The 26,683-nt window shown below is 37.8% G+C and overlaps 2 protein-coding genes across 2 annotated transcripts in view; both read right to left on the bottom strand.

Annotated features, from left to right (window-relative positions):
- On the bottom strand, positions 1–9,075 carry LOC109061680 (nuclear pore complex protein Nup107-like). The gene is made up of 26 exons (XM_042722223.1): positions 8,930–9,075; positions 8,329–8,414; positions 7,924–8,016; positions 7,294–7,403; positions 7,049–7,178; positions 6,812–6,915; positions 6,438–6,565; positions 6,122–6,170; positions 5,021–5,092; positions 4,846–4,934; positions 4,559–4,751; positions 4,187–4,277; positions 4,014–4,093; positions 3,232–3,291; positions 3,016–3,161; positions 2,872–2,920; positions 2,721–2,790; positions 2,510–2,625; positions 2,180–2,369; positions 1,968–2,080; positions 1,776–1,878; positions 1,091–1,251; positions 860–985; positions 666–779; positions 370–537; positions 1–202 (listed from the first exon to the last, which is right to left on the bottom strand). The coding sequence occupies exons 1-26, from the start codon at positions 8,935–8,937 to the stop codon at positions 95–97; spliced, it is 2,757 nt and encodes a 918-aa protein (XP_042578157.1). The 5' UTR covers positions 8,938–9,075; the 3' UTR covers positions 1–94.
- Positions 9,076–13,875: 4,800 nt separating this feature from the next.
- Positions 13,876–26,683, bottom strand: part of LOC109061655 (membrane-associated guanylate kinase, WW and PDZ domain-containing protein 2-like) — a 181,042-nt gene continuing 168,234 nt past the window's right edge. Inside the window, 3 exon segments of the mRNA XM_042722226.1 lie at positions 13,876–16,522; positions 20,977–21,115; positions 26,451–26,594. Of these exon segments, the coding sequence (XP_042578160.1) occupies positions 15,822–16,522; positions 20,977–21,115; positions 26,451–26,594 (984 nt within the window). The 3' untranslated portion in view covers positions 13,876–15,821.

Consider the following 26,683-nt stretch of genomic DNA (forward strand, 5'->3'; position numbering starts at 1 on the left):
CCAGATTCAAAACAGTTCATCTTTATTCAAATACAAAAGTACAAAGCTTTTATGTTTTTCTGAGGACATAAACAGCATGAGAAACAAACAGTGTCTAGGGCTGAATCTCATATCCGAGCGGATCCAGCCCTTTATCCAGCAGGAGCAGAGAGGATTCCCTCATCTTCTGGAGAAACTTCTGCAGCTCGTCTTTAGAGAAAACCTGCCAAAAAGAAAGACAAGGTCAGATGAATGAACAGCAGCATATTTAACATGAGCAATTAGGTTTTCAAAAGAGATCTCATGCAAACTGAGTCAATATAGCCTTACTGACATGCAATATTCATGTCTATATTTACAATCATTCTCTAAAGGGCTCTGACATCACACCTCATAGAGTCTGTGCTGGTCAGACGCGATGATGTCAGCCAGGCGCAGACTCTCCTGGTGGCGCTCAGTGCGCTGCAGTACAGTTAACAGGAGGAAAGACATCATGGGCAGACACAAATGCCGCAGCAGAGTCATCTGATGAGCGCGCTCAGAGTCTTCCTCAGTGTCCTGCCAAACACACACACACCATGAATACAGAACATCCTACACTCAAAGTGCATTTGCTGAATTTAAAAAGAAATATCACAATTCATTTGTGTTTGCCAAACCTGTAAATGAATAGAGAACCTACTCACCTCTCTGACATCCACCATCCAGCCTCCATCAACAAACAGCAGCACATTATAGATCCTCTCCTTCGCATCCTCTGTCAGTGCTCCCAGACGGCCCTGCCAGTTCTCATACTCTATCTGGAGGAAGCGACAAAGAAAAGCCATTAAAGATAAAAGCTAGAAGTGTTCACGGCACTGTGAGAGCGGTCTGTTCTGACCTTGTACTCTGCTTCTTTCATCTCATGGGCCACCTTCTCTGTAAATTTCGCTTGAGCAGGTGCTGTGGGTTTCACCGGAGGACAGTTCATGTGCTTGAACCACTCATTAAACGCTTCGTGAGCTTCCTGTGTGTGTGTGGGGGGGGGGACACAGAGTAAGATCATCCCGCTGTAACTACATTCAATACAGTGACAGACGATTCAGTGTTGCACAAAGATGTGGCTCCTCACCAGATAGGCACGGATGCACAGATGCTCACGGATAGCATTCTCCTCCTCTGCAGGAAGGGGCGTGTCCATGCCCTGCTCCTCCCACTGGCGGTAGATTTCCCGCATGGAATCTTCCGGCACTTTGGCGAAGACCATCTTAGCAGCGTCATGCTTCTTAGATGCTACGGCAAATGAGAAACAATAGATGCGAATAAATAAAATACAAACGTCGCTGATCGAAGCTAACTGACCTAACTAAGACCTAGGAGTAAACCAACCTTAAAAGCTTGTTTTTAATGGTATAAACTACCGTATTTTCTGGATAAATACACATTTTTATTATTACATTCAAAAATATGAAAACTATTGGTAAATAAAACAAAACTACACATTAATAAACACTATAAGCATGTATTTTAATTCGCTTCACTCCACAACAAATCTTACAATTTTAAAGCTATCCAGAATAGACCAAGAATGGAAACTCTTAAGTATAAAATTACACTGCCCTGCATCATATTTGCTGAATGCTGTTTTGCTGTATCACGTCACACTCTCACAAAATATGAGGCGCATTTTATAGATTGTTTGCTTTTTACAACCATTTATAAGGTGAAGTCTCGTATTATCCCATTATTTTATGTCTAATCTGATTTCAAGGTTAGAATTATGACAAGTGACAGAGAGGACAATGCAAAAGTCTCACCTAAGAACTTCCTCATGATGGCATTGCTCTGTTTAAGGGCTTCAGCTCGCTGGGTGGGATCAAACACCAGCCAGTCAATGACATCAATCTTCTGCTGATCCTCCTGTGTGAACAGATGAAGAGTTCTGTGTTAATTCTATTGCTAATTGGATACAGATTTATAAATGAACACAGTTAGCAGTTCATTTGCACCACTGTAGTTGCTGTATCTAGTGCGGGGGTCAGGTCATGGTGGGCAAACTCATCCGTGTCTCTCTCTCTGATGGTCTCTACTACTGTTTTTGTGATTGCTGCTACATCCAAACCTAAACATCACAGAAATATCAATATGCAATAAGTATGTAATAAACATTTAATGTACACTCTGTCATTATTGCGAAGTAAGCCCTTTCCTTTGACCTCACCTGCTTGTGTTGCCAGCTCCAGACAGTGTTTGCGCTGCTCAGTCTCAGTGACTTCCTCCAGGAACTGAGCGTATTGTGACACGGCCATGTCAGCAGGAAGGTGACTGACATAAAACGCAATGAGATCCACTTGCTTTTCCTTTACTAACAGTGAGATGTAGGCCTTCAGGACATCTACACACACCTCCTCCTGACAAACACAGATCACAATGATGAGTCTGCATCAAACATTTGAATGTATTCATCTGTACAAGCAATAAGCTAGACACATGAAGAGAAATATAATCTAAAACAAAACCAAAAAAAAAAAAATGCATATAATGTACGTACCTTGAGTTGCATGCCCAAACTGCGATAAAACAAGACTAAATGTGACATGAAGCGCAACAGATGAGCTGGCAGAGCTGTACTTCTTCCCAACCAATCACTGAACTCCTCCAGAAGACCTTTCAACACAAGTTACACATTAAACTTAAAAAGAAAACTTTTCAGAAAAAAAAAAACAAGTGAGATTTTTCAAAAATCTGTTCTCAAAGCATACCATCAAGATCTCCAAGAATAACCAACTTCTGAATCAAATGGTAATGTTCCTTAGTTGCATCCAGAACCCTCTGTCAACATAACACACGTGTGTGAAAAGATTTCAATCAATTTAGCCTTTTACAAATGAAACCTCATTCATTCACTCTTACTTTGGATTCTGTTGCTTGAAGCTCTTCAAAGACTTTCTCCAATGTCCAACTAAAAAAGCCACATGACAGAATTAACCACTTACTGGAAAAGGACATAAAGACTGTATATATATGATGGAAATTAGAGGGTGTTTATACTCATACTTGGTCTCTAGGAACTCTCTGGGCAGCTCCTCCAGCTCTTCACTGCCCAGACCAGAAGAACAGATCTCCTGCTCTACCAGAGTGTCCACCATCACCCGGAAATACGCCCACACTGTGTCCTCCCACGACTCACACACGGGTAACAGCTGCAGGAAACGAGGACATATTCAAATTATGACTAAAAACAAGGGTAAAAACAGCTAGATGATTATTCACCTGTTTGAGGTTTCCACTCAGTGCAGCATAGATGGCTCTTTCATATTTGTTGAACTGCTCCTGAAACAACAAAACAAAAAAGCAGAATCTTTCACAACGACAAACAAAATGACTCAAACATTCACAGAAGCTGTGTATTTAGTACAGACATTTCAACTAATTTAATTATTCATTTTTAATTTCTTGAGACTTGATGTTACCCAGTACAAGGTATATATATATATATATATATATATATATAAGCCTACCTATACTATCCAAAAAAACAAAACAGTGTATTATAAAAGACAATACATTTTTTGCTAAATTAAAGGAATAGTTCACCCAAAAATTTAAATTCTGTCATTAATTACTCACCCTCTAAAATAAAAACAATGACTTTATTAAACAATTTGTCTCCTTTGTGTCAGGCGCCAAGCTCACGCGGGGGAGACGAATTGTTGAATAAAGTCGTTATTTTTTTTTCGTATCTTTGTAAAATCACAGTTGAACCCCTGATGTCACATGGATTATTTTACCGATCTCCTTGCTATGTTTCTGTTGATCGTGTTAATTACATTGCAGTCTATGGGAGGGTCAGAGAGCTCTCAGAATTCATCAAAAATATCTTAATCTGTGTTCTGAAGATGAACGGAGGTCATGAGGGCGAGTAATTAATGACAGAATTTTCTTTATTGGGTAAACTATCCCTTTAAAGACAAGGGGGAAAAAAAGACATTTTTAATTCAAATTACTCTTAGTGTTTTTTCCTCAAAGTTCCCACAGATCTAGAGTTTCCTCACCTCCTCTGCCATTCTCCAACAGCAAACCTTCCACACGCTTCGATGAGGATTCCCCTCCACCGCCTGAAGCTCTCCACCTCCTGAACACACACACAAGGATTTGATTGGATCATATGGATTCTGCTTACTTAACTTAAGTAATATTAATGTAGTTAGTATATGCTTGTGTTGACCTCCGTTGATGTTGGGGTCATGATACAGTTTCCAGCCTTCCAGAGTGGCAGCACGCCAGGCCTGACCACAGCGCTTACACAGCCTCTGAGCCTACACACACACACAGTAGCAAAGATACACAGTGACATTTTCAGTATTCAGCTCTGTGTTTCTGAAGAAGAAAAAGAACAAAGTGCTCAGATTTGTCAACACAGAACCTGCAGTTACATAACACACATAAAAATAATTTTCAAAACTACGTTTTAAAATTGCTATTGGTGAAATGAAATTTTCTGGTTTGGTTACAAACATGTTGTAACCAATTACTTGTTTTGTAATGTTACAATACTCGACCATAAAACACCCATAACAATCCCTATCAGAAAACACACCTCATCAGTCATGCCAGCTCGTATGAGGTTAAAGAGGTTTTTGAGCAGGCGAGTGTCGTCCTCTCTGTCCAGGTCTGCCAGTGGTCTCTTCTGTCTGATGGGAGCATCGGGATCCAGTTCTGTGACCAGTGGCCTGCTAAAACCACCGCTGGACTGATTCCTCCTCAGCTTCAGGGTGTGGAGTGTGTTCTCCCTACACATAAACAATCCACCATAAAAGATCTACCTGCACTCAAATCGGAGTTTTGAGATGTTCAATAATATAAATAAGCAGTGGTATCACTTACCAGTACACAGATTTGGCGTAGTATTCAATGTTATCAGAGAAGTCTCCTATCTCATCTTTAGCGATACTCTCCAACCAATCCACCACCAGCTAAATAAACACACAGCAGATACTGAGCTAAGTGTTTTTTTCCATGCAGAAACAAGCAGGATGGGTGTAAATGGATGCATGTGTACCTGGCTCTGTCGCACCACATTGCCCTTCTGGAAGAACTGCTCCATCACTGCCTTCTCACTCTCAGTGGGCATCTCCAGAGAAAATACAACCATAAGTTCATACGCAGTGGCTCCAAAAAATATACACACTTAAGTCACCATTAATGTATGAATGTCACTATAACAAACACAAAATGTCTCACCAAGTGGCAATGGCAAAATCTAACTTTGTGACATTCTAAAAGTTTTTAAGCACGGTTTGTTCATTTTGGACAGTATATCTACTGTTTTATCATTTAAATCCTAACAGGCTACATTTTGCTTGAACAATGTGCTTGTGCTTAGGGGTGTTTAGGGCTGTGTGATATTAAAAAAAAAAACATATTTCGATATTTTCTGGTATGATAATGAGACGATATTTTGCTATGTGTGTGTTAATGCGCTCCTAAAGTTTTTGATATTCTTCATATTTTGTGTTGTATTCAGTTCACACTGATAGACATGAACCTTTTCCAATAAGCTTTTACCTTTTATTGGCATTTTCCCTTTATAAAGCATGCATTACCTTTTGAATCAAATTGAATCAGTCAATTAGAATAATAAGACATTTGGGCTTTTACCAAGCAAATGAAATCAGTATCAACATAATTCATCTTTGCAATGCAGAGGAAACAGAAGCTGAAGCTGAAGTGGAATTTAAACACTGTTTAATGCAGGATATGAACGCATTTAACCTGCAGTTACAAATGCATGAATAATGTTTTGATATATTAAACATAAACTGTTGAATATTGATATGTGAAACTATTTAAATAATAAAAAGTTACTTTAAATGTCAAACTAAACTGACCAGTAGGTGGCAGCAAGTCACTGTTAATAAGTGAATCATTGCGACTGAACTGAATCATTTAAACAGTTGATTCATTCAGGAACAAAAGGGGTGTTTTGAATGTTTTCTGCAAAATACTTAATAATTTAAAATCGCAAATTGTTAACAAGTACGATATTATCACAGACGATATATATCGCACACCCCTACTTGTGCTATCATAAGGTTTGACATTTTGTAATATAATGCAATGACATTCATGTTTTCCATCTATGCAGTACAAATGCACTTACAGTTATATCCATCATGATGTCTTCCTCTAAAACTGTATGGATTCTGTCTCTGTATTTGAGAGAATTATAACAATATGTTAATAAGTAAATAGCAGTTGTGTTGCTTAATATTTCAGAGTAAACTGTTACACAATCTTTTTCAGGATTCAATGATGAATAGAGATTTAAAACAACACTTTCTTGAAGAGTTATAGAAATCTTTAGAAACATTATAAATGCCTTTATTTATCAATTTAATTTATCCTTGCAGAATAAAATGATTAATTTCTTAATTTTACGGCAAACCTTTGAACAGCAGTGTATGAGAGTGTTGCACCTGTACAGCGAAGTGATGAGTCTCCAGGTCACCATCTCTTGCTGCAGCAACCAGGTAATGCTGACTGTCTTGGAGGATTTCTGCTGACCAGGGGCCGATCGAAGAACCATTTTCTGCAACATACTAACCTACAATACAGGTCAGCGCATTACAAACCTCAGGAAGGATTTTTTTTTTTTTTTTTGACATGGCAAAATGGTAATTTAGCCACCATTCAAAACATTTATTTTTTTCTATTTAAAAAAGATATATAACTTATATTATGTATTAAATTTATATTGTAAATAATTACTCATTTCTACTTGAAAAACTCTAATTTAAAATCACATGATTCTGAAATTCCCAGTCTTGTCTATGAACTACTAGGCATGTACCTTATCTTGACAGAGAGCCTCATACTCCTCTAAAAGATCAAACACATCTGTGGATGCGTGACGTAAATATGACTGCAGAAAATCAGGAAACAAACTGAGAGAAGCTGGGAGAAGAAAAAGGGAGAGAGAGAGAGAGAGAGTGGCCGAGAGAAATAAAAATAAACATATAGAGAGAGCTGTAAATCATGTAAACCAGTCACTTCATTTGTGGTGATGATGATTATTATGATTATTTACAAGCCTCTCCGGGATCATCTTCCTTTAGCATGAGAGCGCTCATGCTGACATCCTCAGTGAAGCTGGTGTCCACCATCCCAGACAGAGGAGACGGGAAAAGACTGTTCGTCCAGTCACTGTCATCCAAGTTCTGAAGTGTCAACAAACAAAACCCCCAGGCAAAACAGTTACCACTTACATCAAACAAGCTAAATACATGGAGTCAGGATGAATAAAGGATGTTCATATGAATTCTAGTCACTCACCATGCTCAGACTGCCTTTAGTACGGGGTGTGTTAACGAAACGAGGAGTTCTGCTTCCTGTCCCGAGGATGGCCGACACATCTGGGTTCCTAAGGGCACTTCTTGGAGTGACTGTACATAATTTACAGTCAAATCAAAAATTATTCATACACCATATATCATTTTTGAGATTTCTGAACAAAATTAAGCATTGCTTAGTAATTGGTCGACCTAAATTGGTATTATCTAATTGTCGTGTACTTAAATTTAACAGCTGAGAGCTATTTAACCTAATTCATTACATACCTTTCCATCAAAGCTATCTGACATTATCAAGAAGAATTTGTTCTGACACAGTTAAATTCAGAGTTCTTTTCATATTTTATTACCATTTTCTAAACTATAGCGAATAAACTGTGATAATGTGAGAAATGTTGAAGGTGTCTGAATAAATTTTGAGTACAGTGTAAAAGAGTACAAAAGGATTCTTCCAGTTCTTTCAATGCAAGATTCATCAGACTGATTCAGATCAACAATTATGTTACTTTAATCCTTTTGTAATTATTTATTGGTCTTTTCTAGAATTAGAGTGTTTTTGCATGCAGTATCTACGTATATCTCTATAGATAGAGAACAAATGCTTTTTACTTACAAGTTTGTTTGAGGAGAGATCCAGGTGTTTGGCGCAGCTGTGGTCTAGCAGGGGTAGTGCTGGTGCCCGGAGACTCATCCTGTGCCAGTGGGACTGAACACACAGTAAAGGAAAAAAAAACTTCCTACATGTTTATAACAGTTTCAGCACAGCTATTTTGTACTTACACTGCCAGATGAGAACAAAAACCTGACCTCAACTGAGCTGGATATCAACACTATTATCTAGAGCTGTTTTATAGCTAAAATTGAAGTTCTTTCAAAATGGATGTATTCTGTACCATTAAACATCAATGCTATTTGTCTGTTTATCACTGTGAAGCTGGTTTGAAACTCTCTGCATTGTAAAGTGCATCATAAATATATGTAATGACTTGACTGTGGCTTATGATTTTGGTAAGGATACATGCAACTTTTTTGTGTGAACTCTTTCTGCGGGCAGCACGGGTCACCTCAGTGTCCCGAACCGCTGGACTCAACCAGGTCTGATTCCTGCACAAAACACAGACACCAGACAAGATTATAAGATTATGATGTTACTCTCCATATTTCTGCCACATGCTCACAAACACATCTGAACACAGATTCTTCCGTCTTCAGACTAACAACTGTAATGTTATATTCACAAAGACTTACACTCACACACAAAAACCTAAACGAACTCAAAGTGGCCTGTATATTATATTCACATATAACAAAAAACGTTACAGCTATTAACTAACGTTAGCTATGAACTGTCAGAACTAGCAGTCTTTTTAAACAACACAAAGGTCTGTCAAATTCTGTATTAACATAAAATAACCCTAAAGTTACATCTTGTTTAGCAATTAATGATAAATATAAAGCTAACTTGTATTTTCTTTTCTTTCGTGTTATTGTATTGACTGCCATGTGGAGCCGTTCTTACGATAACCTACATATGAACAAATCACGAATCAAATAAAGTAGCCAAAATAATCAGATAGCATTCACACAACAATAACACTGTAATAATACGTAATATTTACCAGTCCATGTTGTTTGTAAATTCACAACCGCTAGCCTATGATGCTAGCACACGGGATTTTGCGCCTTCAATTCTGAGGCTCGTTCTTCTTCTGAGCTGCGCTTAGCATTACTTCACACTGCCCTCTACTGGCGCGGATGATTACAAGATTCCCTCCGTCTGTCAGGTACTGCCACCTACTGGCCACAGACGGAATCACATGCATCGCAATGTGCCTTTTTTAATTGTCACATAATCTATTAAAATACACATTGCAATTTCACGATAACATTTAACCCTGTTCTGATTAAACTGCATTAATATCTTTTCAAAAATATTTCCAACCTAATCCAATTCGATTTGTATTTATTACACTAGTGGCACGTGACATGACAAATGTATGACGGGATTATTTTTTTAATTTTATAAATAAATTAAAATGTCAAGCCTCATGAGTGGTATTCGGTGGCTATTTAACGGATTCTCCGTACAAATGTCACGTAGTTATGAATGTCTATACTAATGTCAAGTAATTATTTCTCATATTAGTAGCCTACTCTGAATGCAGGGTTAGTTGTCACACCTGCTCATAATTCAGTGCATATTTCTTGGGGTATGGGTTTATTTTTGAAAGCCAATTTCTATAGCCACATAGGCCTGCCTTAAAGACTTTGCACTGTTATTTTCCCTGTTCACAGATAGCTACTAAACACAAAGATAATGAATTGAAACTATAATGAGGCTTGTAGTCATGGAACCTTTTCAGAAACATTTAACCAAAAAGACAATGCCAGACCAAGTCTATGTAAATACAGTTTTTGCTAGATGAAGTAAACTTGTTTCTTTCTTAGCACAGCTAGAGTTAGCGGGACTGAAGACTTTTAGGTTGTAAGAGAACGTTCTGTGACAGAATGTACTTCTCTTTGTGATTTGAAACTTGAAAAGAAAGAACTCTGAGGAAGCCAAGTCCACAGTTTCACTGGAATGCTTCTGTGAGATCGAAAGGCCTTTCTAACAAAGACACTGACATTTACTCATACTTTTAACAAGAAGATATGCCTCAGCACAACAATTCCAAAGGGCTCAGTGAGATTTTTTTCAGCTAAATTATTACTTTTTAAAATCTCAGTCTTTTCATCTCACAATTCTGACAATTGTTTTTCCCTCAGATTTGAGAGATGTAAACTCGAAATTCTGACTTTTTTCCAGAATTGTGAGGTATAAACTCAGAATTGCAGGTTATAAAGTCCAATTTGAGGGGGAAAAAAGAACAATATTTTCTCAGAAATGCGAAGTTATATCTCACAATTCTGACTTAACATGCAATTGTGTCTTATAAAGTAAGAATTACGAGACATAAACTCGCAATTCTGAGAACAAAGTCACAATTCGAGAAATAAACTCACAATTGCGAATTATAAAGTCGGATTTACTAGATATAAACTCACAATTCTGACTTTGACTTTCTGAGTTTATATCTTGCAATTCCGACTTCATAATTCGCAATTGTGAGTTTATATATCAGAATTCTGAGAGATTCATATTTTAAATAAATCATCTATGAGCTTTTGAAATTTCTATTTCTTAAAGAACCCTGAAAAAAGGTTCATGGTTTCCACAAAATATATTAAGAAGTAACAGTTTTCAACACTGATAGTAGCCTAAGATATGTTTCTCGAGCACCAAATCTGCATATTCTATAGAATTACCTATTAGACCTTAAAATGAGAATGATTGAAGGATTATGTGACATTGTAGTAATGAAGTAATGACTGCTGAAATTCAGCTTTATTAACCTTATTTTTCAACGCGGAAGTAAGTTTTTTTTTTTTTTTTTTTTTTTTTTTGAATGTGCAAGTTTTCCGGTTCATTAGCCGCTGTAGGGCAATAACGAGAAGAATAACAACATGCAGCAAATGGTAAAAATGTTTGCACTACGTGTGTTCATAATTAAGATTACACATTAAAATAATATGGTTTAAGACACCAGTTTACAGTATCAAGAAGCAAACGAGCTGTTTTTACAGCTAAAAATAGCTGGAAGCAGATGAGATGGATTAAATTTACAAATTTTATACGCCCCTCTTACTGGAAAAATAAGGTGGATATAGGCCTAAACCCCAAAACAAAACAGTAGGTAATTTGGTTCCTCTGACTGCACCTCAAGCTCATGACAAAGAACTGCATAAATATAATGTAGTGTTTTGCACAGTGACCAAAGTTCAGCTTGTGAAGGTTTTGTGTGTGTGTGTGTGTGTGTGTGTGTTTGTGTGTGTGTGTGTGTGTGTGTGTTTTTCAATAAACGTGTAATTATGTCACCGCTACCCAGCATACACTTCAGCATCTCCTTTCATATAAAGACCCTTTAACCACTGGATGCATAATCACACGGTTAATCGTGCACACTGGCAATTAAGTAAAACACTCACAAAACACAAGTATGCATTTTACTTTGAATACTTTACACCATGTCAAGGTTTTATTTGACAGTATTTCAGTAGATATCATACAGTAAACAAGAGCTCTGCAAAAGTAAGTATATATCCATTGAGTTGCATTTCATAAAAATATCTCACTTACAGTTTTTGTGACTAGGTCATAGTACATAGTGTCATATTTATAGTTTTTAGCTGTATACAGGATGAACCACGCTGTTCTTTCAGTTCTACACAGTGATACAGAGCCCCTTTTGGGCATTGCGTTGCCTCCATGGCTTTACCGATAAATCATCTCATTTTAAATCATGTTATTTATCAGGTTGAATCATTTAGACAACATCTCTTTAGCATTTGGCAAACTCAAGACGAAAGCACTCGCACTATTCTCTCTTTAAACAAACTCGCTACTCTACAAAATGACAAAGAAAAAGAAACCCTAAGGCCAGAAACACAGCCTAAACAAGTACATGAATGCAAATGCTGCTAACTACGCAAGTTAATCACCTTTTTCTTGTTGTTGCATTGCAAAATGTGTCAGAATGCAATTTCTAACGTAACACATTGCATTCTTAATGTTGTATTAGCATAATTTAGCATCGTTTTTCTTTTTAAGGGCCAACTTTTGTAATGTAGCTAAAGTTTCCAAGTTTTGAAGAGGCACTAATAAATTTTCAGAAAGAGAAAGATAAATAGGTTAATTGTCATTAGTAGTGATGTATAAAGTTCAGCTAACACAGAAGACACTTTCAAACCGGGCAGACTAACTTAAACCTGTCACGAAATCTGTGGCGAAATTTTTCACCCGCACGCAAAATCCGGATTGCGTAGATTAAATAATCAATTAAATAAATGAATTTCACCCACAAAAAATTAGCCAAACAACAGTTTGAATGCACTTTACATTGTTCAATAGTAAAGACATTTTAAGGTAACTCTGTCGCCCCCTTGAGTACGGAAGTTTGTTAGCACTATAGTGGCGAAAAATAGATGCTAAGGATGTATAATGAAACTGCACACCTACAATGCGCTAAAATTTGTTTCTGCATTTGCGTACTTGCATAGAGTATGTTTTTTCTTGTCTTAAGATGCCTTGTTCCTTATTCATAAAATTTATTTTGTACTTAAACCAAATTCCTAGAGATATCATAGCATTAGTGATCCAACTCATTCATATGCACACACAATCTTTGCTGGTACTCAGCAGAAAATACATTTGCTTAGACAATGTCATTGTCTGTCTGAGATTTCGAAGGACGTACCGCTCGGAATGTAATAGCCATAGAGGCACACTCATTTTTGGATTGCTTCAATTAATTTATCTTTATCAGGGAAATGTTAGCACTATCTTGTAATGACTAGATCATTGTCATCTACAACAGTTGTCAAAGAGCGTCAGTGGAACCCGTCATCGCTTTATTTCTGTGGGAGATGAATATAATAGAGACGATATTATGACAATGGATAGAACGGATGAGGTCTTGTCTGGGGTCCTTTTCACAGGAACTTGAATTGACATGTATATATGAATTAAAGTGAACAAAATTATAAAAGTTGTTAATAATTGTACAACATTTTTGACAGTATTGCAGGAAGAATACACAATGAAGCACCACTGGGGTCTTGACATGTTTTTTTTTTGTGTGTGTGTATAATTTCTGTGACACTATCGGTTATAAAATCAGTATAAAATCCAGAACAATTAAGACACTCCCTCAAAATAATGCAACTGGCTGAGACCATATTGTTCTGTCAGCCCAGAACTATAGTTGGATGCCACTAGTTGCACAGAAATGACCTATTTAACCTTCAAGTGAAATGCTGTATTTATTACTGACTGTGACATTAATGGCAATTTAACTCCAGGTCCAGATGTTAACGAAAAGTTTGTTCCATTACACCTTAACATTCCAGTTGGTTACATTAACTGGTTACATCAATGTTCCCCATCCATTCAATTCAATTCAATGGAGCAAAGAATCAATCTAGAGCCCTGTTCACACCAAGAACGATAAATAATGATATGAATGATAACTAAGTTAGCATCCATGTCAATGCACAATAACATTATGTTTATTGTAAGCGACCGATGCAGTTATGTCATCTGCTGCTTTAAATGCTAATTACATTTTTAAGTGGTGGATTCTGATTCTGGTTGTCAGTGATTTTATCATTCCTCAGCTGAATTTTATTTTATTTTTTTCTGAAAGTGATTCTCTGCATCATCGTTATACTGTATCATTACCATACTCTCATAGAATTAGAATAATTATTACAACTTTATAGTTATCATCATTATCATCCTTGGTGTGAATGGGCCTTTAGCCACCTTGCCGTTGCTTATGAAAATTAACCATGGTTTAATTATAATAAAAGTATTGTAACCATGTTTTTTTGGTGAATAGATTACCATTTGTATAACCAGAGTTTTATTACAAATACCATGGTTAAACTATGGCTAGTGTAGCAAAACCAAAACTCATTTACTTTGCCCTTTTCAAAGCATAACCAAATAAATGTCAAAGAAATTCCATAAGCTGAGACCTTTTAATTGGTTCTTTGTGTTTTCAGTTAGCCTTCGATTAGCAAGCTAACATCTTAGCATACGAGCTAGTAAAGGCTGATAGACTGTCTATGTAGATACACCAAAATACAGCACAAGATGGATAATGACATTCTGAGGAAAAGAAACATTGCATGACAATAGCATACTTTACCTCTTTCATGTACTTTCAGAATTTGCTATTAGCAAGCTTGTTAAAATCACCCTTTTGTGAAGGGTGCAACAAGCACAACGTTTTCACAACAAGCATAGCACTTGTGTGGAGAGGAGTGTTGAAGCCCTGACATGAACCATGTGAACTAGAGACTTACCAACACACCACCTTTTATATGGGGAATATGCTAAAAAACATAGTTCCATAGCAGGATTTTGAGAATTAACTTATGCAATGAATATCATGGATGCACAGCATATACTCTTTCCAGTACTGCATTTTATATGTACACACGTCTACTTAAAGACAAAGTGCTCAACAAACATTTGAACTCCTGTCAAAGATATCATTAATAAATATCTGCACTTCTTTTTAGAAGACTCTCACCTCTATTTCTATGTACGAAAATAGCTTTGAATTTTATATTGATATATCTATACTGTGGACATAAACTGGTCTCTCTAGACACCAATCAGCATTCAGAGACACGTATGTGTAATCCAATGAATTTATAGCAGCCTAAGTTTTTCTTTGTCTTGATGTCATTGCCTAGGATTTAGAGCTCAAATAAAGCATCAAGTGGTCAGCATAAGGCAGGGGTGTTCACTCCTGACCTTGGAGGGCCAATGTACTGCAGAGTTTATCTCCAACCTGCCCCAACACACTTGCCTGGATGTTTCTAGTAATCCTGAAGACCTTGATTAGCTGGTTCAGGTGTGTATAATTAGTATTGGAGCTAAGCTCTACAGAACAGTGGCCCTCCAGGAGCAAGATTGGACACCCCTGGCATAAGGCACTCTGCCAATCAAATCATTTCATTGAAACCATCTTGGACTCAAATTGCTTTGTTCATGTACTCACATAAAGGGAGAATAGATTGAGAGTCAAGAGAAGGTCAAAGTCCATTGGCTCCTTCAGTTCTGTATTGAAGTTGAGTAGGAACACCTATTAGCAACCACTCAAGTTTATATCGCTGTCAGTGGGAACGCACCTTAAAGTGGAGTAGGAATGAATTCTAGATTACACTCTTCTAATTTACACTGTGTATGATATCAGTACTCCAGTATGGGCTAACAATGGGGTTTAAAGACCGTATTTACAATATGTCTCACATACATGTAGTCATATAATATATCTATTTCTATATTCATTTTACCGACCCTTTTACAGACATCTGCAGGTCAGTCTTTAAGGCAGAGTTCATAGTCGAGTGTCCACTCATATAGAATCTTTTTAATCATATTCATTCTTCAAATACACAAAAACTGTATGTCAGGCAACTCCTTCAGTATTCTTCATTTTTTAATGAAAGTGTATAAAAATTTCTGTAGCCACCAGGGGTGGTTCAGACTCAGTAAGTGGTTCTCTATGCATGTACATCTCTGAGTCTTGAGTGCTTTTTCCCAACAGTTCAAACAAGTCTGGGAATCTTTTTGCACGCTACATGCAGCACTCATTCTACCATGGTTCCATTTTTGGAGTGAATGCTTCCAGTTCTTAAGGTGGTGGGTGTCATATCTGTTAAAATAACTTAGAATAAAATATAAATAAAAAATGCTCTGTCTAGAAATGCATGGAAAGTTCTTTAGTGAGGATTGTGGGAGGGTGGTACCTAGTCAAGGTTTAAACTGATCTCTTTCAAGTAGAGCAAGCCTGTGAAAAGCAATCAAGAAGAGCCCAACCAGTCCCAAAACAAGGCGGATCATAGCCAAAGGTTGGTCCAAAAGAAGTCAAGGCCAAAAGTAAGGTCTAAACTGAGATGTTATCTGCTGATGGTGGAGGTGGCTGAGCGCAGGGTACTGGGTAGCTTGTCCGAACCAGGGATCTTCCAGGGCCCTGGGGATACTGTGGTCTTCCTGCCTGATGCACTGCTGCTGGTCTTGGAGTTGTGGCTGGGACGACTCTCTTGGCTCATTTGCCCTTTCTCTGGTTCCTTTGGTAGGGCTTTGAAAGGCACCAGAGCTCCTTGTTGGTGGTTGCTACCATCCAGGCATCCATTTCCCCCATTCATGTTGGTGTCATTTGGAGAAGTTTTGGGTGAGTCTCGCTTTTGAGACGGTGTATTGCTCCGCTCCCTCCTGCGATCCTTTGACTTTGCCCGGCTGCCTTTGTGGGATTTGGGCTCCCCCGCAAGTTCATCAATGTATTGTTGCTGACTCTTCCCTCCAATAGAGCGATGGTTGGTCCTGCTGCCCTCCCTCTGCTTGGTCCCACCCCCAACTCCACCTGCCAGGGCTGACCTCTTCCCCACACTGGCCTGCTCCAGAGCCCTACTCTCTGGGCCTCTAGGACCCTGGGAACAATCTAGACCTGCTGCTTCCAAGGACGATGTATGAGGTGGGTCGGTGGGTGGGTTCACATGAGAAGAAGCTGATGGATTAGATAAGCTGTCGAGGGGTGGTGCTACTTCCGACAGACTTGGGGAGGCTGTAGTGTGAGCATCCCAGGGGGCGGGATTATCTGCTGGGGAAACATGGAACAGTCACACAGTCACACAAACATTTAAACCAAAACAGAAAGAAGCACAATTGGAAACACACTAGAGTAAGATTAGTTGAACCAAAGCTAACACTGGCAAAGAATTACTATCTAACGAACATGAACCAAACACTCTCCAAACCAGTTCAGCGCAAACCCTACCCTGCAAGCTAATTTCATGTCAACCCAAACACGCAGTCACCTCTCAAGGAAAATTCAGACTTCATGGATTCAGTTCAAACGATAATGGATTCAGCGACAAACAGTAATGCTATCTATCAAAGTACCAATGCTGAAATAAGTGCAGGTTTACAGTAGGTTGGGGTTAGAAATTCTTTCAATGTTGTGTAGGCAATTATCACTGTGAGTTACATGAACAATGAAATCTTTAGAATCGGTTGAGTGGTGGGATTTGCGCTGAACTTGTTTGGGGAAAGCAAAAAAATAAATAAAAAATAAAGTAAATATCACAAAGTACCGTGATATTACCATGGCTATTTTCTACAATGTACCATGCAAACAGTATGGGATCTGTATTATGATAATTACACAAAGTATGTTTGGAATATGTTGGGGTATCATGTAACTACACAGTACCATGTTACTGTACCATGGTCCATTACCAACTGTGCATCATGGAAATGCCACAGTACTTTTCTTGTAAGAACTCAAAGGACTATATGATATTGTATGCATCCAGTACATACCAAAACAACCTCCATTTCTGACAGGAAATGGATAGTTTTCAGCCAGTAAGCTAGTTTCATGTCTACTGGATGTGGAATAATCAGGTTCTCCCATGGGCTTCTTATGCTATCTGCCCAACCTCCACACAACCACACACAACCACACACACACATACAAACACATCACTTCACACCAAGATGCTTATATTGGAGGGACACCGCTGCACTTCCTCTCCTTAGACTCCAAATACAAAAGAGGGTCACAAACCTTAATATTCTCATTATACATCCCTAATCCTACCTGTCTCCTCGTATATCACAGGATACACTGAGGACTGCTCAGCTTTCTGCCAACCTACAAAGCACATATGTGCCCAGGCGGCCATTTTAGCGTGTGCTAACAAGCAAATTGGCTGGGAATTCATTTCAACACAAGAAAACAAACACCTACAACAGCATCTCTTTATCATTAAGCTTCAAATACAGGGAAATATGGCAAGTGTAAACAATTATGTATCATTGTGTCTCTGCGCTAGCTGTTTCTTTCTCTACTGGGGTCAATTTCTCTTGTTTATATGGCCCAAGTGTAACAAAAATCACTGGCATATAGAGGAAAAAGACGAATCCAAGCTCATAAAGGGTTTTTCACTGTGAAACAGACGACAGGTATGGAATATAAAACCGTAGAGGCTGACACAACCATCCCATGATGACTGTATTTCAGCTAGGTTTCTGTGGCGCCACTGAGATCTCAGCGGGATACTAAACGCATGAGAAGAGATGGCCAAGTGTGAGCAGAATTCAAAGGAAAGTGCGCATAGTGTTGTTTCAATGGCTGTTAGAAGCTCATAGGAGTTAAGTTTTCATCACAATGGAGAGTCAGTTACAAGAATGCTAAGAGGGTACGTGCGTCTAGGGGTAGATCTGCTGTTTCCCTTTCAATGTGTGAATTTTACTAGACATATGCTTTCTCTGTATGACTTGAGTAGGAGAATATATAGACAATATATTGAATATTCAGAATAAATACAATATTATTAGTTGGTGATATAAATTCGCAATGATTTTAATGCACTTTTTATTAGACCATTAAAAATTCCTAAAGACAACATCGGTAGGCAAGGTTTGCTTGCAACTTGAATGTTAGAGCGCTAGTGCAGAGATAATTTAATAGGATCTCTGATTTAAACTTAATTAGAATAAATTTGGGAAATGCGATTCATTTATGTGAATAAGTTTGCTTGTTTGCTTTAAAGAATCAGTTCAATTATTAATTTAAGTCACTGCTCAAAACATACACTGAAATAACCATTTTCTCACAACTGTGACTGTGGTGAATGAATGAAGATTATTGTGCTTGTTTTATAGGTACTCTGTGTGTATAATGTCTGCATACCAAAACTAAGACTAATAATATTATATTACAAAAAGACAGCTTACAGTACATGTGAGTTACATTCACTAACACAGATTCAGATACAAAATACACAATGTTTAAAACTACTGTATATATGATATAATGTATACATATATTTTATATACATATAAATTAAATAAACAAAACAAAATAAAAAATACATATACATAAAAAACAACAATCCAAACCACAGCACTCCAAGAAAGAATGATGAATGGTGTGTTAGAATGCATGCATTCTGTTACAAACCGTGTCTTTAGGATGGCCCATTAGGAAGAAATAGGGGGAGCCATGGTTGTCACTTTTCATGCACATGGAGAGACTGGAAGGTACCATTCCTATAAGAGGCGAAGTAACAACCTAGACCAATCATTAGGGTTAGAACAGTAGCCACAGGCTAAGACAGTATTAAGATCAGTGCTGAGATAGTATTCAGCGAGGAAAATTGAGAACGGAAGTGAGAATTATTTACTGACAGCCATAAAATTGATGAAAGAGAAGACGACTTGCTATATCTGCATTAATACGAAGAGCATGCCGTCAAAGTCATGTTAAAGAAGTGTTGTGTTAGCAGGAAATATTTCAGGGTTATTAAATATTAGTGTACAAGAGAATGGTTTTTCTCAATCGCTTGGCTCAATTCTTGACTTGAATCAGATTTTTTTCTCTCAAAACAGTAAGTTCAGATCATTGAACAGTTTGTTGCATTTACAGCATTTAAATTTCTTATTAATTTTATGCAAGTTGTACATGTTTTGGCACATGCCTAAAAGAGTATGTACAGTACAACAGTCTAGAATTTACAGAATAACCAAATGCACATGACTTGCTGATCAAAACTTCTTAGTTAATTCTCAGTGAACTTGTCATGTTCTTCACAACTAAAACATTCCTTTATTGCCTGTTGTAGAAAGTGTTAACAGCAGTACGAACCGATGAACTGAGGACTTGTAAGGTAATCAGCTAGCTGTTTTATTGTTGCCATTTTATTCTTTTTTAATATTAGAATGTTTGTGAGAAGAAGAAAAATTTAAAACTTTTAGATATCAATCTGAATATGTGATGGACATCGGTTTTGATCATCTTTGGTATCTTCTTTGAAGGCATCTTGAGTAAAACAGTTCCATATTTAAAGAAACATACAAAAGGCCTGAACCGGAAGTGATGCAACCTGTTTTGCAGAATAACAAAAGTTTGAGCATAACCTGTATTTTACTTATTCTTGAAATCTAAAAAGTTCAATTAGACACACTAAATTATATTTTTGTATAGTCTGTGTCCAAAAAAATTTCAATTAGCCAATTTAATGACACAATAACTAGGTTGTGAAGCATGAATTACATTTTTGGTTGAGTTACTACATTTTGTGTTGTGATTTCCCATAAAACAAACATTTTTGTTAGTTGTAATTACAGTTTAGAGGATTTTAAAGGGGTCATGAACTGAGAAATCAAAACTCCCTTGATTGGTCCTTTGTTCATTTCATTTTACCACGGATTCGTTTACAAACAAGGCACAAATCGATGCAGGATTTTCAAAAAGATTGAAAGACGATGCTTTGTTGACTATATTGGATCTGACAGTAATGTCGCAACACACAAGTGTGAGTAACTGTTTTTATTATGTGATCACTATTGCTTTGTCTCTTCTTACAGCTCATCCATTGACTCATTTATGCATTTTTGACCTAAATCACAGCACCATTTATCTATGAGGAATGTACACTGTCAAACATATGCAACTACGCCAATCATAGCAGTGGGTGTTTACTTCCAAATCGACAATCCGCAATGCTATTCAAACAGAGTGTTCTGATGAGGGAGGTTAACAGGACTTTTTACTTCTAAATTATGTTTTTTGATGCAAAAATCTTGATAACATTATTAGTGGACCTCAGATAACAGTACAAAATAAAAAACAAAGGCAGTTCATGACCCTTTTAAGACTGTTCCAAAAAATTAGCTAAAGCAATTGAGAAAAACTGTTATTGATGGATGACCTTTTTCTAAAATGATCTAACGTTACTAGAAATTCCCATTGAGAGCAGAATATTAATATCAAATCAAACCTGTCAACTGCACATACTGTCCTCCTGGTGTGAATAAGTTATTTCACAACATATTTGTAAATGTATGCTGTGATCTCCTGCCAATCCGCTATATTATACATTTCTTTATACATTACCCAATAAAACATCACCTCCTCCAAAGATCTGTCTTGTAATGAGACAAACTGTAGGTTACTCCATCTCTTGAGACCCTGTAAACTAAGTGAGCTAATACTGTAGACATTTGTGAGCAGTAAAGTACGTGTTCAGACAGCCTGTGTAAACCTACCATATTCAGGGACCTGCCCTGTGCCTCTCTTGAGCAGCAGGCGAACTCTACGGCCCCCCGATTTGATGAGCTCAATGGCCCGAGCATGGGTCATATCCCTCGTGCTCTCCCCATTTATTTCAATGATCTGATCACCAACCTGCAAAACAGACAAAATACGACTTGAAAAAGTGTTTTTGATGGAAAATCCATTCTGAGCAAACAGCCTACTCTCCAGAATGTTTATCTAGCATTCAGATACCCAAGACTGCGAAGACAGATGTGACAGAACAGCAGTAATTATTTTCTGACAGCTTTGAATTGCACCCTCTCTGGTTTTAATGATAAAATTAATATGACTATCATTTATTAAGGATAATTATTCAGTAGGATCAATATAGGTCCATAACTCATGTCGGCTGTTTCGGTTAAGCGCTAATCAGCATTAGCAGTCATGAATGAGATCGAGTACTAATTAATTTCAGAATTAACATAGCTGGATGAATGAATCATGGGTACAAGGTTTCTATGAGCTACAATACTGATGCTCTTCATCCACTGTGAGGAAGGTCTATGACTATCGAGGATAATGAGGGACTGGTTAATTGCCCTTGTTTGATTCAAAGGAAGCCGGTATGATCAATATTACTACAATTAGTTGCCCACCAACTTATTATTTTTTCATCATTTGTTTTATATTAATATTTCTAGCAGCAGTTGTGTCTCTAAATTCATCTGCATTAAAGCACAGCTATCAAAGTGCCACTTGTGTAGCGAATCCAACGCCTTTAACAACACATTTCAAGAAAATGACTGTGAGATCATTTGCTGTGAGCAGTATTCCTGTTATTATGCATAATCCTTAGGTCTCATTTGTGTGTGGGCTAAGATAGTTTTGTTTAATAAAAAGGCTATAGATTTTTTTGCCTGTTCATTCGTTAAATATCTCTCAGTCACCCCATTGAACAAACACATTTTGTTGTTGTTTTTCTATGTTCTCATGCAGATGGATTTATCTCACCACTTTTTCAGTGTCTTGCTCTGACAACATTTTTCAAGTGTTATGTTAAAAATAATTACTTTCTGTTGTGATCCTTCTTAATTTTATATAACAATGCATGTTTTTACTGCAGTGGCCTAACAATAGTTTGCTATTGTGAAAGAAAACATAACTTAAAAAATACTAATTATAAACATATAATAAAAAAAATATTGAGCATTAATTCTGCATCGTAGTTAAAATACGGCTGTAAAAAAAATAAAATAGGAAAAGCAGTTTATCACCTTCTTTAAAAATGCTATCATATTCTCCCTTAACACACAAACAAATAATATAGACAAAGGTTGTATAATTATGAAAATATTGGCACCACTAAAACAGGAGAAGCGTATACTGATGCTGAGCATTAAGTTCAATTAACTTGTCCTTTTTCCTTTGGACTAATTGGCAAGGGGCTGGGGAAAAAGAACGAGCCAATTATAGTAACAAATGGAGAATTCCTCTCAAATGGTCTGTATAATCTGGAAGTCCAGGCAGGTCGCTGCCAGTGATGGGCGGCAAGTTTTTTATGACTCGTTAAGATCTTGTTTGAATGAGGGGCAGAGAGCAGTATGACCCTCAACTCTCTCATTACTGACAGAAGTGTCTCGTTTTTTGTTCCTACACTATGTCTGGGGCCGGTTCCTCTGACCTCTGGGGTGGAAAGTGTAAGTAAAAGCATCGCAGATAGCAGCGTCAGCAGCTCTCTCGTGTTTTTGGTGTATCTAGAGGGCATGTGTGGAAATCTACAGTAGCAGCAGCAGCAGCAGCAGCAGCAGCAGCAGCGTCTACTGGGGACTGTATGACTTCATGCTTAATGGACTTTTTAAATACCATGGGTCTGTTCCACCACAAACTAATTATAGATTCAAAAGGCATTTTGTGCTGTGTGTGGATATATTCATGCCCCAAAAAAAGAGAGGATGATGTTTACTGTCAGAACTGAGGCTCTTGAATGGAAGGGAACGGTCACTGTGTGTGATCTGCAGGTAATGGACTAAATATGAAAGGCTGTAATGAGAGGTAGAATATCCTTAGGGGACTGTTTTATTCACATTAACTATGACAGCTTCATTACGGATATATGAGCTGAACCAGCAACAGAACAGCAGCAGAACAGGATAGATGGGCGGATGGATAGATAGATAGATAGATAGACATACAGAAAGACAGATGATGGATGGATGGATAGATAAAAGGACAGACAGACAGACAGACAGAGATAGACCGATGATAGATGGATAGATGGATGGATGGTTGGATGTTCAGACCAATAGACAGACAGGGACATACAGATGATGGATGAATGGATGGACGGACAGAAGGACAGGCAGACAGAAAGAAAGACAGACGATGGATGGATGGATGGATGGAAGGACAGGCAGACATAAAGAAAGACAGATGATGGATGGATGGATGGAAGGATAGGCAGACATAAAGACAGACAGATGATGGATGGATGGATGGATGAATGGACAGGCAGAAAAACAGACAGACAGACAGACAGATGTAGATGGATGGATGAACATACGGAAGGACAGGCATACAGACAGATGATGCATGGATGGATAGATCAACGAACGGACAGACCAACAGACATAGAGATAGACAGACAGAAGTTGGATGGATGAACGAAAAGAAGGACGGACAGGCAGACAGACAGAAAGACAGATGATGAATGGATGGATGGTAGTGTTGCTTTCGTTAATTAAAATTATGACTAAATATCATCATCAAAGAACCTTTATCATGTGACGAAAACAAGACGAGACACAACGTAAATGCTGGTCTTGTGACGATGACTATAATTAAATGTATAATGCAATATCGTTGATGAATAAAAACGAGACTAAATGTGGTTTACAAAATAAAAACTATGCTAAAATGTCTCTTCATTTTCGTTTACCAACACAAGACGAAATTAAATGTTTTAATGTTATTTTGTCTCGTATAGTCGTTATTATTATTATTTTGCAGTATTTCTGTTTCCTGTGTCTCACTGCGCAGACGCGACCGACGTCACTTCCTCAAGTCCCACTCACGGCATTATTTAGAAAATGACAACAAACAAAGTTAAGCAGGATTTATACTTTCGCCTGGCTCCGCTGAATGCGAGCACACCTTCCCAAACGGACGAGGCTTTTATACTTGTCACGTTCGCCATTGTACTATTTGAAACGACAGGGGAGCGAGAGGAGTACTTGTCCTCTAAAACCGTCGGGAATCACCGGTGAGAAGAAGTCATTTGCCAGTACAAGTTTTGTGATGAATGAGTTGATGAATTAATAATTTCTTTATGTACAAACTTAAGACAATCTTAAACTATTGGCTGTATTATGCATCAAACACAACACAACTTTAAGCAAATAGTGTATAATTATTATCTAAATGAATTCTAATTCTATTTTATACAATAAAAATAAAACATACTACAAATAAGAAGCCTTGGACAAACTATGCAAACATTTTTTTCCAAAAAAAGCGTTTTCCATCAAAAAGCACCTGATGGAGTTTGAACTTCACATTAAACTGCTTCTGTTTTACACAAACGCCGACACAGACGTGCATGTTTGGCTAGAACTCGTGCATGTTCGGATGCGGAGCTATGCGTAAAGTTACAAAAATGCTGTGCACTCTGCCACGCGAAATTTGTTTGCGCGCACTCAAAGCGAACTTCCGGCAACACCGTGATGATGTCATATTTTCCAAGCTCACCGAAGCGAAATTGCGGACACGTCGAGTATAAATAAGCCTTGACACAGAGAAAGGGACCAATGGCCGGCCAGCCGGGGTTCATCTTTGGGAGAAAAATTAGCAGATTATTATTATTATTATGTTTTTTATTATTATTTCTTTTATTTAAATTTATGTGTGTGTACTTCTAACATGTTTGGTTGGTAAAATAAATGTTGTAAATTCAAATCAGAGAGTCTTCCGTGTCTGGAATGGATGTATTCTTGAGTCTATAAGGTAACAATAATACAATAAGATAACCTTGTTTAAAATAGAATAGCATTACTAAAAAGAGACTAAAATACCATTTTCATTGACTAAAACTAGACTAAATGTCATCAGTTTTCTTTGACTAAAACTAGACTAAAATGTAATCAGTTTTTGTCGACTAAAACTGGACTAGACTAAAAAGAGTATGAACGTGACTAAAAGTAATAAAAACTGAAATGACAGCTTCACACAAAGACTAGACTAAGACTAAAATTAACACAGGCCACCAAAAACAACACTAATGGATGGACAGATCGACGGACATACAGATGATGGATGAAGGGATGGATGGATAGATCGAAGAACAGACAGACCAACAGACATAGATATAGACAGACAGATGATGGATGGATGAATGAAAAGATGGATGGATGGACGGTTGGAAGCACAGGCAGACAGACAGACAGAAAGAAAGACAGATGATGGACGGATGGATGGATTGATGGATGGATGGATAAATGGATGGATAGATTGATGGACAGACAGATGATGGATGGATGGATGGACGGACAGAAGGACAGGCAGACAGAAAGAGAGACAGATGATGGATGGATGGAAGGACAGGTAGATATAAAGAAAGACAGATGATGGATGGATGGATGGAAGGACAGGCAGACATAAAGAAAGACAGATGATGGATGGATGGATGGACGGACAGAAGGAGAGGCAGACAGAAAGAGAGACAGATGATGGATGGATGGAAGGACAGGTAGATATAAAGAAAGACAGATGATGATGGACGGATGGAAGGACAGGTAGATATAAAGAAAGACAGATGATGGATGGATGGATGGATGGACGGAAGGACAGGCAGACAAAGAAAGACAGATGATGGATGGATGGATGGACAGGCAGAAAAACAGACAGACAGACAGACAGACAGACAGATGTAGATGGATGGATGAACATACGGAAGGAAAGGCATACAGACAGATGATGCATGGATGGATAGATCGACGAATGGACAGATCGACAGACATAGAGATAGACAGACAAAAGATGGATGGATGAATGAAAAGAAGGACGGACGGACAGGCAGACAGACAGAAAGACAGATGATGAATGGATGGATGGATAGATTGACGAACAGACAGACCAACAGACATAGAGATAGACAGACAGATAATGGATGGATGAATGAAAAGATGGATGGATGGATGGATGGATGGAAGGACAGGCAGACAGACATAAAGACAGACAGATGATGGATGGATGGATGGATGGATGGATTGATGGATGGATGGATGGATTGATGGATGGATGAATGGATGGATAGATTGATGGACAGACAGAAGATGATGGATAGACAGACAGACAGACAGACAGATAGATAGATAGATAGATAGATAGATAGATAGACAGATAGATAGATAGATAGATAGATAGATAGATAGATAGATAGATAGATAGATAGATAGATAGATAGATAGATAGACAGAAAGATAGAGCTCACCCTCATTCTTCCATTGCGTATTGCTGGTCCGTCTTCAGCCAATCGCAGAACGAACAGATCCATCTTATACTCACGGCCTCCACGGATACTAAAGCCAAAACCTTTCATACCCTTTTCCAGCTCAACCGTGAAGAAATCAAAATCCTGCAAGCACACATAAACATATTATGGACATTTTATGGGCACGCATAACACATTCTTTATGGAAATGAACTAGCAGTGCCACATAGCCA

The sequence above is a fragment of the Cyprinus carpio genome, chromosome B4 (genome assembly GCF_018340385.1).
Source record: "Cyprinus carpio isolate SPL01 chromosome B4, ASM1834038v1, whole genome shotgun sequence".
In the NCBI taxonomy this organism is placed as follows: Eukaryota; Metazoa; Chordata; class Actinopteri; order Cypriniformes; family Cyprinidae; genus Cyprinus; species Cyprinus carpio.